This window comes from Salmo salar, chromosome ssa12, assembly GCF_905237065.1.
Source record: "Salmo salar chromosome ssa12, Ssal_v3.1, whole genome shotgun sequence".
Taxonomy (NCBI): Eukaryota; Metazoa; Chordata; class Actinopteri; order Salmoniformes; family Salmonidae; genus Salmo; species Salmo salar.
Window position 1 is genome coordinate 66,426,327 of NC_059453.1, and position 13,281 is coordinate 66,439,607.

At 45.0% G+C, this 13,281-nt stretch overlaps 1 protein-coding gene across 1 annotated transcript in view; it reads left to right on the plus strand.

Annotated features, from left to right (window-relative positions):
- Positions 1-1,621: 1,621 nt before the first annotated feature.
- Positions 1,622-13,281, plus strand: part of LOC106565529 (rho guanine nucleotide exchange factor 25) — a 60,691-nt gene continuing 49,031 nt past the window's right edge. Inside the window, exon 1 of the mRNA XM_014132766.2 lies at positions 1,622-2,064. Coding sequence (XP_013988241.1) covers positions 1,971-2,064 — 94 coding nt within the window. The 5' untranslated portion in view covers positions 1,622-1,970. The remainder of the gene's footprint in view (positions 2,065-13,281) is intronic.

Consider the following 13,281-nt stretch of genomic DNA (forward strand, 5'->3'; position numbering starts at 1 on the left):
GTTTGCACAACCAAAGAATTTCTACACAAATTGTCAAAAACCGTCTCAGTGAAGCTCCTCTGCGTGCTCGTCGTCCTCGCCAGGGTCTTGAACTGACACATATAATTACTCTGTAAATACAAAACATGTATCTAAAAGGCATGATAGAATAGTGGAAAATGAGTGCGAGAACTAGATTCAAAATGGACTGAAAAGAAATGAGAGTAGAAAATGAATTGCAAGAGATGAGAGAGAGAGATGTGAAAGAGATGAGAGAGAGAGATGTGAAAGAGATGAGAGAGAGTGATGTGAGTGGTACAGTGTGAGTGAATGGGCTGGTTGGTATGCAGTGCAGTCAGTTATGGTGGTTGGTGGTAATTAGGCTGAGCATCCCAAATGGCACCCTATTCCATCCGTATACAACATTTCATTTGACCAGTGCTCTATGGGCCCTGGTTAAATGTAGTGTTCTATAAAGGGAGTAGGGTGCATTTGGGACACTCCCAGACTGAGCGTTGGCAAGGCTGGCACAGGCTGGGCAATCAGCATTATTTCTGCTCCACTTTAATGTAACCATGCCACCCCTCTTCTGTCCTCTCTCTTTCAGTTTTTCCCTCCCTATCTTCTCTTATTTTATCTGTTTAACTGTTTCATGGGTTCTATGTTGAGGACTTCTTTGAGGCTTGATACTATGTTGCTATTCTCAGATTTAGTCAGTACTATGTTTACCACTTGTCATTGTCCTTTCTTAGGACCTCAGAAAAAAGCCCCAAAAATGTCACTGAAAGCCCAAGTCGTTCCCATCATTTTTTTAGTTGCCCTCCCACTCAAGTCAAGTATGTGTCTGTGTTAGTATGTCTGTGAGTGTGTGAACTATGTGGTTATCTTTGTTTGTGTGTATTAGGTTTGTGCATGCCTGTGTTAAACCTGTGTGTGTGTGTGTGTGTGTGTGTGCGCCTGTGTGTGTGTGCTGCTGAATGCTGTTGATATGCACACGTGTTTACATTCAAGCGTCTGTAAATAAATGAGCCTCCTCAAAGATGTTGCCCTTGACTAGACATTTTATATACACCCAGTTATAAATATTGAACTGTATCATTCCTTATACTCTAATCAAACATTTAGGCAAAGATATATGCACTTACATGGAGACCTTAACAACACTACCAGGAATAAACGAGAACAGAAAGTATACAGTAAACAGGTATACCATGATGCCAATTAACAATGAGTATTATAAACAACATATACTTTCCACAAATGGAGGACATAGGAAGAGAAAGAATGAGGCAGGGCTGCCAAGGTAAGGTCTGGGTGAGAGAAGCAGACACTGGGTAAATGAGAATGAAACCTGTATGGTATGGTGAGGGAGAATGGGAAGGACAAAAAGAGAGGAAAATACAAGGGGAGGAGGGAACTACATGTTGGAATAGCCAGCGAGCAGAGCTGTAGACTCCACCTTCCTTTCCTCTCTCCATCCCATCTCCTCTTCCTGCCTCCCTCTCTCCTTATATTTCTCTCTCTCTCTCTCTCTCTCTCTCTCTCTCTCTCTCTCTCTCTCTCTCTCTCTCTCTCTCTCTCTCTCTCTCTCTCTCTCTCTCTCTCTCTCTCTCTCTCTCTCTCTCTCTCTCTCTCTCTCTCTTTCGCTCTCTCTCTCTCTCTCACATATAGAACATTAGCCCACTATCTAACCACAGAGAGAGCTCAGTGAGTCGTGGAAAGCATATTGTTTCTCCACGTCTCTCTCTCTCTCTCTATCTCTCTCTCCCTCCCTCTTTCACTTTTCCACATCTTGTCTTTGGATATCCTCCTCCTGCTTTGGGACTTAACAGAGAGTGGAGCAAGCTTTCTTTCCTATTGTCAGATTATTTTTTATACTGATCCCTTCTGGGGATTACCACAGGAATGCGTTTGTGTATTTGTGGGTGAGTGTGCGTGTCCTGTGCCATGCCCGCCCCTGGACTTTTCGGGACAAGCGGTAGTGAATCAGCATGAAGGGGGGTCACCATCAGCGGGGGTGCGGATGTCAACACCTGTTCCGAAAAGTGCTGGCCATGTGTGGCTGCTGCTACGCCCGTGTCCGAGGTTGGTACATCTCTACGTTATGTCCATCATTTTAACCTAGCTACCTCTCTTCACTTTACTGGTCTCAGATGAGATGGGAGTTTAGTTTGCTTTCCCAGTTATACGTCAGGTGGTCTGTACAGTCGTGAAGTCTGTGTTTTTCCCTCCGAGATGGATGGCAGGAGATAAAAGTGATAAAAGTAGAGTGTTCTTCAGCTGGTCTGAGATCAGATGATGCAAGAGAATCAGCAGAGCTCAATCGTTTGTTGGTTGATATTCAATCTGTTTTCAGGCCAGGTAACACTAGTAAAGGGGCACCATTAAGTGTAGCTTACTCTTCTCCACTGTCCCATGCTGTTGTTCTGTGATCAGATATTGAGACAGAGATGGTGTGTGTCACTTTTACTGATGCACTGCTACTGATTTGGGACCACTTACAGCCTCAACTTTACTCACCAACTCTGAGCGTGACCTCCCTCCTGAACCCAATGGAATCTGAATGCCGCTCTTCTTATGACTTCACTTTCTTTTTGAGGGCAATTCTCTCCATCTTTCTCCTACACTTTCATTCTCTTTTTGTATCAGTCTGTCAGTCCTTCTCACTCTTGGCTCCTCATTCCTTTGTACTCCTCTCTCCTGCTCTCTCTACGGGCAGAGACAGTAGAGGAGAATTGATAGTGATGCTTTGCTCTTTGCTCAGACTCCAACTCCTCCAAAGGAAATTAAATTAAACACATTTGGGTCCTGGTTGTGTTTGCTCTACTCTGGTGTTTGCAGGAGACACAGTGCTAGTCGCATGCTGTGAGCTGTGCAGTGTGTGAAAATATATAATTTTAGACATAGTGTTAGAGAGAATATCAGTTAGGTTATATATAAAGTTAGCTATTGGGTTTAAGTTTATTGGCTTCAAGTTCCTTGGCGTCCACATCACCCACAAACTATCATGGTCCAAACACACCAAGACAGTCGTAAAGAGGGCACGACAACGCCTATTCCCCCTCAGGAGACCCATTTGGCATGGGTCCCCAGATCCTCAATATGTTCTACAGCTGCACCATCGAGAGCATCCTGACTGGTTGCATCACCGCCTGGTATGGCAACTGCTCTGCATCCGACCGCAAGGCGCTACAGAGGGTAGTTCGTATGGCCCAGTACATTACTGGGGCCAAGCTTCCTGCCATCCAGGACCTCTATACCAGGCGGTGTTAAAGGAAGGCCCTAAAAATTGTCAAAGACTCCAGCCACCCTAATCATAGACTGTTCTTTCTGCTACCGCACGGCAAGCGGTACCGGAGCGCCAAGTCTAGGTCCAAAAGGCTCCTTAACAGCTTCTACCACCAAGCCATAAGACTGCTGAACAGCTAATCAAATATCTACCCTGACTATTTGCATTGACCCCCCCCCCCATTGACCCCCCCCTTTTTAACGTTGCTGCTACTCGTAATTATCTATGCATAGTCACTGAACCTCTACCTACATGTACATATAACCTCAATTACCTCGACTAACCTGTACCCCCGCACATTGACTCGGTACCGGTACCCCTTGTAATATCCTGGTTATTGTTATTTTATAGTTTTTTTATGTATTTTTTTTATTTTACTTAGTTTATTTAGTAAATATTTTCTTAACTCTTATTTTTCTTAAAACTGCATTGTGGTCTAGGGCTTGTAAGTAAGCATTTCGCGGTAAGGTCTACACCTGTTGTATTCGGTGCAAATTTGATTGGATTTGATATACTAGGGTTGCAAATTTTACTCTGCTCAGTGATGTAGGGTTTACATAGACACTATGACTCTGCTCAGTGATGTAGGGTTTACATAGACACTATGACTCTGCTCAGTGATGTAGGGTTTACATAGACACTATGACTCTGCTCAGTGATGTAGGGTTTACATAGACACTATGACTCTGCTCAGTGATGTAGGGTTTACATAGACACTATGACTCTGCTCAGTGATGTAGGGTTTACATAGACACTATGACTCTGCTCAGTAGTAGGGAAAGACACTATGACTGCTCAGTGATGTAGGCTTTACATAGACACTATGACTCTGCTCAGTGATGTAGGGTTTACATAGACACTATGACTCTGCTCAATGATGTAGGGTTTACATAGACACTATGACTCTGCTCAGTGATGTAGGGTTTACATAGACACTATGACTCTGCTCAGTGATGTAGGGTTTACATAGACACTATGACTCTGCTCAGTGATGTAGGGTTTACATAGACACTATGACTCTGCTCAGTGATGTAGGGTTTACATAGACACTATGACTCTGCTCAGTGATGTAGGGTTTACATAGACACTATGACTGCTCAGTGATGTAGGGTTTACATAGACACTATGACTCTGCTCAGTGATGTAGGGTTTACATAGACACTGTGGGCTCTAATTTAACAAAACTAACATAATAGTAAATCTTAGCACTGGCGATAAAGCTATAGGATCCGAGGGTGTGTCAGAAATATTTTTGTTATTTTCAGTGGGGATTAATGGTGTGGTGGTGTGAAAGGTCTGGGTTTTGATTAATAAACAAGTTGTAAGTATAGTCAATCTACATAGCAAGGCTGCTGTTATGCCAGCCGCCACTCATCGCCTGAGCCACAAACACTGCAGAATGCTGAGGAATGTCTAGCTGAGAGAATAAGCAGCAGCAAGCGATCTCATTCTCCAATAGAAAAGTGCAGTATTCAGAAATTGAACTCCTTTTACAAATATTACTTTAGTTAATTCACTAATAATAAGGCTTCTGTACATGCCCGGACATGCATGCAATAAGCAAACTAGCTAAGCAGATAGCTATGTGACCTGTTATGAAAGAGTAGGATAACTAATCCTTTCATCTGTGGTGTTAGCTATCTAGCTACTATGCTAGCTAGCTGGCTAGATAAACATGGTGATCATTTATCAGGTAGGAGCTACTAGCCAACGTTAGCTGGTTATCATTTTGAACATGCACCATTTTCGGCAACGAACCATTTCTGACTTATGGTGTAACGTTAGCTATTTACTGATGTGCTGATCTGGCCAGACGCAATTCTATCTGTAAATTGACAGTTGAATTAGATGATTGTCGTAATAGGGAAAGGAAGTGTTTTAAAATGCCTAAATAAAGGTTGCCAATATGTTTCGCCACCTAAGAATCTTCCTACATGTTTATGGACCAAGAAAGCTGTAGATCAGCGCTTCTGTGTGTGTTTTCACTTTTCAAACTATGGGCAGATATGAGTCATTCATACAGAACGTGCATCGTTGTATCATCTTTTTTCCTACCCTCTCTCTCCTTGTTAGATATTATGCACATTCGTGGCTTGGAAGCAAATGCCATCGCCATTGAGATAGTTCTCATAGTTGCAGTAAACGGCACCAAATGATATGAGCGATGGAGCGATATGTGAAAGAGCAGAGTTACGACCTGGCCTTCCCTGTGGCTCAGTTGGTAGAGCATGGTGTTTGCAATGCCAGGGTTGTGGGTTCGATTCCCACGGGGGGCCAGTACAAAAAAATATATATGTATATATAAAATGCATGAAATGAAAATTAAATGTATGCATTCACTACTGTAAGTCGCTCTGGATAAGAGCGTCTGCTAAATGACTTAAATGTACAATCGTAGCAGTAGGATCACGTTACAATCTGCCTATTTTTTGACAGATAGCTGAACTAGCCAATTGAGTTGTTTCAAATTTTGTCTTGTCAGCTGAGTTGTTTAGAGATGCTACCTGGCAGCTGAGTTGTTTAGAGATGCTTCCTGGCAGCTGAGTTGTTTAGAGACGCTTCCTGGCAGCTGAGTTGTTTAGAGACGCTTCCTGGCAGCTGAGTTGTTTAGAGACGCTTCCTGGCAGCTGATTTTAGAGCGCTTCCTGGCAGCTGATTTTGAGATGCTTTGGCAGCTGAGTTGTTTAGAGACGCTTCCTGGCAGCTGAGTTGTTTAGAGACGCTTCCTGGCAGCTGAGTTGTTTAGAGACGCTTCCTGGCAGCTGAGTTGTTTAGAGACGCTTCCTGGCAGCTGAGTTGTTTAGAGATGCTATGTGCGTTAGTGTGTTATAGCCTACAGTAGTTTGTTAAATAGCCTACAGAAACAAAATGTAGGCCTATCCCATATATTTTTAAATATGTTAAACATGTTTACTGTCCACGTTTTTCTAAGTAATTTCATGGCTTCAATATGGAAATATATTGTTAAACATAGCATTCACACTGATATAGGCCTACTGTAAAATGCATTATGTCTGAGCCATGGACTTGCCAAACGTTGTCAATAAGCAAGACGGTGAACAATTCTAATCAAATTCTTATAAAACGAAACAACAACTTGTTTTAAAAAGGCTATGTTTAAATACAGTTACAGGCAACATAATTGCTCCCCGTGGTCATATTAAGACAAGGTATATGGAGGGTTTTAGCCACATCCAAACTTTTCACAGGAGCTGGAAAAAGGTCCAATATAAAGAGAAAGGGGGAATGTTCACTCACTGCTCCCAAATGTATATCGCTATAGCCCTCCATTGCCGTTGATATGGCTAGCAGTGACTTTGCCACGTGAAAGGTAAACAAAGAGAAGGCAAATGGCCTACAAGCGGATTCAGCACCGTTGACAAATTCCCGCGATTTGACAGTTATGTCCAACAGAGGAAAGTGAAAGATGCATTTTTTTAAACAAAATGATAAATAAAAACAATAAGCAGTCTTTTTAGTAAATAACTAGACGTTCCTAAACAGACTACTTACAGTCACTGACACCTTTCCAACCGGGTGCAAGGGTTGGAAAATGTACAAGTCCAAATTGCAAATCGTTTGACACTAGCGCTGTGAGGGGAACGGCACCTCCGTACCTTCAGGCTCTGATCAGGCCCTACACCCAAACAAGGGCACTGCGTTCATCCACCTCTGGCCTGCTGGCCCCCCTACCTCTGAGGAAGCACAGTTCCCGCTCAGCCCAGTCAAAACTGTTCGCTGCTCTGGCACCCCAATGGTGGAACAAGCTCCCTCACGACGCCAGGACAGCGGAGTCAATCACCACCTTCCGTAGACACCTGAAACCCCACCTCTTTAAGGAATACCTGGGATAGGATATAGTAATCCTTCTAAAAAAAGATATAGATGTACTATTGTAAAGTGGTTGTTCCACTGGATATCTTAAGGTGAATGCACCAATTTGTAAGTCGCTCTGGATAAGAGCGTCTGCTAAATGACGTAAATGTAAATGTAAATGTTAAAGCCAGTCGAAAATAGAGCCCTGTGACTCTGATCAGGGATGGAGCGTTTACATAGGGGATGTAGGGTCTAAACAGACACACACAGAGTCAGCGATATGCTCGCATCTGGAACTCTGCAGTGTCTCGGAATGTGCTGCTCTCGGATCATTGGATCATGGAAACGCTTGAGTCACAGAGTCACTCTGCCTACATTCCTTCACCCCAAAAAACGTAACCCCTCCCCCACACACACACACATACACACACTCTGAGCAGCTATCCTTTTCTAAAAAATTTGTTCCTATTTCCAAGAATAGAAACAGGATTTATGGGGCGCTGTGGTGAAGAAATGTTATGTTCATTATTTTCTGACTGTCCACAGAAGCCCAGAGCTGATGACTGGTGGATAGAAAAATGCTTCTGTGCTCTAACTTTGGGGCTACAGGTTCTGTGGTGTGGCAACCGTCCAGTTCTGAGGCACATATATTTTTACGTCAAACAGTTGGTTATTGGGGCAAATAACATAATAGGTTGCTGACCACTGTGGTCTATTAGTATGCTGTGGACTTTACTAGAGTTTAAATAGAACATAGACCTTTGACCGGTGTGATATTCTCTCCTCCTTTTGACTAGAGGTCCTCTCATTTCATCAAAGCTCTGCCTTTGGCACCATATAGCAGTGCTGTGATCCTGCCCTGGCAAAGGAGCCGTACAGGAGAGCTCTCCTCTCCATGAGTTAAAGATGTCACAGAGCTCCCTTCCTGCCAAAACAGACACATTCATTTCTAATACAGTAACCAGGCAAATGTTATTACTCTTGTAACCAAGGCTGTGTGTGTGTGTGTGTACATGTTTAAGTGTGTTTATACAGTGTAGAGATAATCTCTCTCTCTCTCTGCCAGCGCTGTTTTGATTCATTTCCTAATTTACTACTGGCTAAATATAAAGGTACTCAGGCTCGAGGCAGATCTGCTGCCTGGCTGACTGAGGATTACATCTGTCTAGTCCTCCATCCTTCCTGCACACATCCTCAAATAAAAACCAACACACACTTACACAGACATACATACATGCATGCACACAGTTGCCGCTCTAACAACCTATTTGGGGAGCGCATGTTAACCTTTTAACATGTCAGTATAGAGATGACCTGCAGTGCATTCGGAAAGTATTCAGACACCTTCACTTTTTCCACATTTTGTTACATTACAGCCTTATTATCCCCCCTTTCCCTTTCCCTTATTCTAAAATGGATTAAATACACATTTTCCTCATCAATTTACACACAATACCCCATAATGACAATGTAAAAACAGGTTTTTAGAAATGTTTGCAAATGTATAAAAAAAATATATATACACTGCTCAAAAAAATAAAGGGAACACTTAAACAACACAATGTAACTCCAAGTCAATCACACTTCTGTGAAATCAAACTGTCCACTTAGGAAGCAACACTGATTGACAATAAATTTCACATGCTGTTGTGCAAATGGAAGAGACAACAGGTGGAAATGATAGGCAATTAGCAAGACACCCCCAATAAAGGAGTGGTTCTGCAGGTGGGGACCACAGACCACTTCTCAGTTCCTATGCTTCCTGGCTGATGTTTTGGTCACTTTTGAATGCTGGCGGTGCTTTCACTGTAGTGGTAGCATGAGACGGAGTCTACAACCCACACAAGTGGCTCAGGTAGTGCAGCTCATCCAGGATGGCACATCAATGCGAGCTGTGGCAAGAAGGTTTGCTGTGTCTGTCAGCGTAGTGTCCAGAGCATGGAGGCGCTACCAGGAGACAGGCCAGTACATCAGGAGACGTGGAGGAGGCCGTAGGAGGGCAACAACCCAGCAGCAGGACCGCTACCACCGCCTTTGTGCAAGGAGGAGCAGGAGAAGCACTGCCAGAGCCCTGCAAAATGACCTCCAGCAGGCCACAAATGTGCATGTGTCTGCTCAAATGGTCAGAAACAGACTCCATGAGGGTGGTATGAGGGCCCGACGTCCACAGGTGGGGGTTGTGCTTACAGCCCAACACGGTGCAGGACGTTTGGCATTTGCCAGAGAACACCAAGATTGGCAAATTCGCCACTGGCGCCCTGTGCTCTTCACAGATGAAAGCAGGTTCACGCTGAGCACATGTGACAGACGTGACAGACTCTGGAGACGCCGTGGAGAACGTTCTGCTGCCTGCAACATCCTCCAGCATGACCGGTTTGGCGGTGGGTCAGTCATGGTGTGGGGTGGTATTTCTTTGGGGGGCCGCACAGCCCTCCATGTGCTCGCCAGAGGTAGCCTGTCTGCCATTAGGTACCGAGATGAGATCCTCAGACCCCTTGTGAGACCATATGCTGGTGCGGTTGGCCCTGGGTTCCTCCTAATGCAAGACAATGCTAGACCTCATGTGGCTGGAGTGTGTCAGCAGTTCCTGCAAGAGGAAGGCATTGATGCTATGGACTGGCCCGCCCGTTCCCCAGACCTGAATCCAATTGAGCACATCTGGGACATCATGTCTCGCTCCATCCACCAACGCCACGTTGCACCACAGACTGTCCAGGAGTTGGCGGATGCTTTAGTCCAGGTCTGGGAGGAGATCCCTCAGGAGACCATCCGCCACCTCATCAGGAGCATGCCCAGGCGTTGTAGGGAGGTCATACAGGCACATGGAGGCCACACACACTACTGAGCCTCATTTTGACTTGTTTTAAGGACATTACATCAAAGTTGGATCAGCCTGTAGTGTGGTTTTCCACTTTAATTTTGAGTGTGACTCCAAATCCAGACCTCCATGGGTTGATAAATTGGATTTCCATTGATTATTTTTGTGTGATTTTGTAGTCAGCACATTCAACTATGTAAAGAAAAAAGTATTTAATAAGATTATTTCTTTCATTCAGATCTAGGATGTGTTGTTTAAGTGTTCCCTTTATTTTTTTGAGCAGTATATATTTACATAAGAATTCAAACCCTTTCCTATGAGATTTGAAATTGAGCTCAGGTGCATCCTGTTTCCATTGATCATCCTTGAATTGTTTCGACAACTTGATTGGAGTCCACCTGTGCTAAATTCAATTGATTGGACGTGATTTGGAAAGGCACACACCTGTCTATGTAAGGACCCGCAGTTGACAGTGCATGTCAGAGCAAAACCATGCCATGAGGTTGAAGGAATTGTCCATAGAGTTCCGAGACAGGAATATGTCAAGGAACAGATCTGGGGAAGGGTACCAAAAAATGTCTGCAGCATTAAAGGTCCCCAAGAACACAGTAGCCGCCATCATTTTTAAATGGAAGAAGTTTGGAACCACCAAGACCCTTCCTAGAGCTGGCCGCCTGGCCAAACTGAGCAACCGTGGGAAAAGGGCCTTGGTCAGGGAGGTGACCAAGAACATGATGGTCACTTTGACAGAGCTCCAGAGTTCCTGTGTGGAGATGGTAGAACCTTCCGGAAGGACAACCATCTCTGCAGCACTCCACCAATCAGGCCTTTATGGTAGAGTGGCCAGACGGAAGCCACTCCTCAGTAAAAGGCACATGACAGCTCGCTTGGAGTTTGCCAAAAGGCACCTAAAGACTCTCAGACCATGAGAAACAAGATTCTCTGGTCTGATGAAACCAAGATTGAACTCTTTGGCCTGAATGCCAAGGGTCACGTCTGGAGGAAACCTGGCACCATCCCTACGGTGAAGCATGGTGGTGGCACCATCATGCTGTGGGGATGTTTTTCAGCTGCAAGAACTGTGAGACTAGTCAGGATTGAGGGAAAGATGAATGGAGCAAAGTACAGAGAGATCTTGATGAAAATCTGCTCCAGAGCGCTCAGGACCTCAGACTGGGGCGAAGGTTCACCTTCCAACAGGACAACCACCCTAAGCACACAGCCAAGACAACGCAGGAGTGGCTCGTGACACATCTCTGAATGTCCTTGAGTGACCTAGCTAGAGCCCGGACTTGAACCCGATCGAACATCTCTGGAGAGACCTGAAAATAACTGTGCAGCAATGCTCCCATCCAAGCTACAGTAACAGAGTTTGAGAGTATCTGCAGAGAAGAGTGGGAAAAACACCTAAAATACAGGTGTGCCAAGCTTGTAGCGTCATACCCAAGAAGGCTTGAAGGTGTAATCGCTGCCAAAGTACTGAATAAAGAGGCTGAATACTTACGTAAATGTGATATTTCAGTATTATTATTTTTTTATACATTTGCAAAAGTGTCTAAAAACCTGTTTTTGCTTTGTCTTTATGGGGTATTGCGTGTAGAGTGACGACGGGGGAAAAACTGTTTCATCTATTTTAGAATAAGGCTGTAATGTAACAAAATGTGGAAAAAGTTAAGGGGTCTGAATACTTTCCGAATGAACTGTATATGTATACTTTATCAACAGCCAAACATTTTTACACGTTATCATTGTTGTGTGTGTGACAAATTATATTTCTAGGGAGTGAGTAAGACCTTTAAACAAGTCAACATACACAAGGCTGCGGGGCCAGACGGATTACAAGGACGTGTGTTCCGGGCATGTGCTGACCAACTGGCAGGTGTCTTCACTGACATTTTCAACATGTCCCTGATTGAGTCTATAATGCCAACATATTTCAAGCAGACCACCATAGTCCCTGTGCCCAAGAACACAAAGGCAACCTGCCTAAATGACTACAGACCCGTAGCACTCACGTCCGTAGCCATGAAGTGCTTTGAAAGGTTGGTAATGGCTCACATCAACACCATTATCCCAGAAAACCTAGACCCACTCCAATTTGCATACCGCCCAAACAGATCTACAGATGATGCAATCTCTATTGTACTCCACACTGCCCTTTCCCACCTGGACAAAAGGAACACTTCTGTGAGAATGCTATTCATTGACTACAGCTCAGCGTTCAACACCATAGTACCCTCAAAGCTCATCACTAAGCTAAGAATCCTGGGACTAAACACCTCCCTCTGCAACTGGATCCTGGACTTCCTGACAGGCCGTCCCCAGGTGGTGAGGGTAGGTAGCAACACATCTGCCACGCTGCTTCTCAACGCTGGAGCTCCCCAGGGGTGCGTGCTCTGTTCTCTCCTGTACTCCCTGTTCACCCAAAACTGCATGGCCAGGCACGACTCCAACACCATCATTAAGTTTGCAGACGACACAACAGTGGTAGGCCTGATCCCCGACAACGACGAGACAGCCTATAGGGAGGAGGTCAGAGACCTGGCCGGGTGGTGCCAGAATAACAACCTATCCCTCAACGTAACCAAGACTAAGGAGATGATTGTGGACTACAGGAAAAGGAGCACCGAACACGTCCCCATTCTCATCGACGGGGCTGTAGTGGAGCAGGTTGAGAGCTTCATGTTCCTTGGTGTCCACATCAACAACAAACTACAATGGTCCAATCACACCAAGACAGTTGTGAAGAGGGCACGATAAAGCCTATTCCCCCTCAGGAAACTAAAAAGATTTGGCATGGGTCCTGAGATCCTCAAAAGGTTCTACAGCTACAACATCGAGAGTATCCTGACTGGTTGCATCACTGCCTGGTACGGAAACTGCTCAGCCTCTGACCGCAAGGCACTACAGAGGGTAGTGCACACGGCTCAGTACATCACTGGGTCCACATCGACAGAACAGTAGTGGAGAGGGTGGAAAGTTTTAAATTCCTCTGCGTACACATCACGGACAAACTGAAATGGTCCACCCACACAGACAGCGTGGTGAAGAAGGCGCAGCAGCGCCTCTTCAACCTCAGGAGGCTGAAGAAATTCGGCTTGTCACCAAAAACAATCACAAACTTTTACAGATGCACAATCGAGAGCATCCTGTCGGGCTGTATCACCGCCTGGTACGGCAACTGCTCCGCCCATAACCGTAAGGCTCTCCAGAGGGTAGTGAGGTCTGCACAACGCATCACCGGGGGCAAACTACCTGCCCTCCAGGACACCTACACCACCCGATGGCACAGGAAGGCCAAAAAGATCATCAAGGACAACAACCACCCGAGCCACTGCCTGTTCACCCCGCTATCATCCAGAAGGCGAGGTCAGTACAG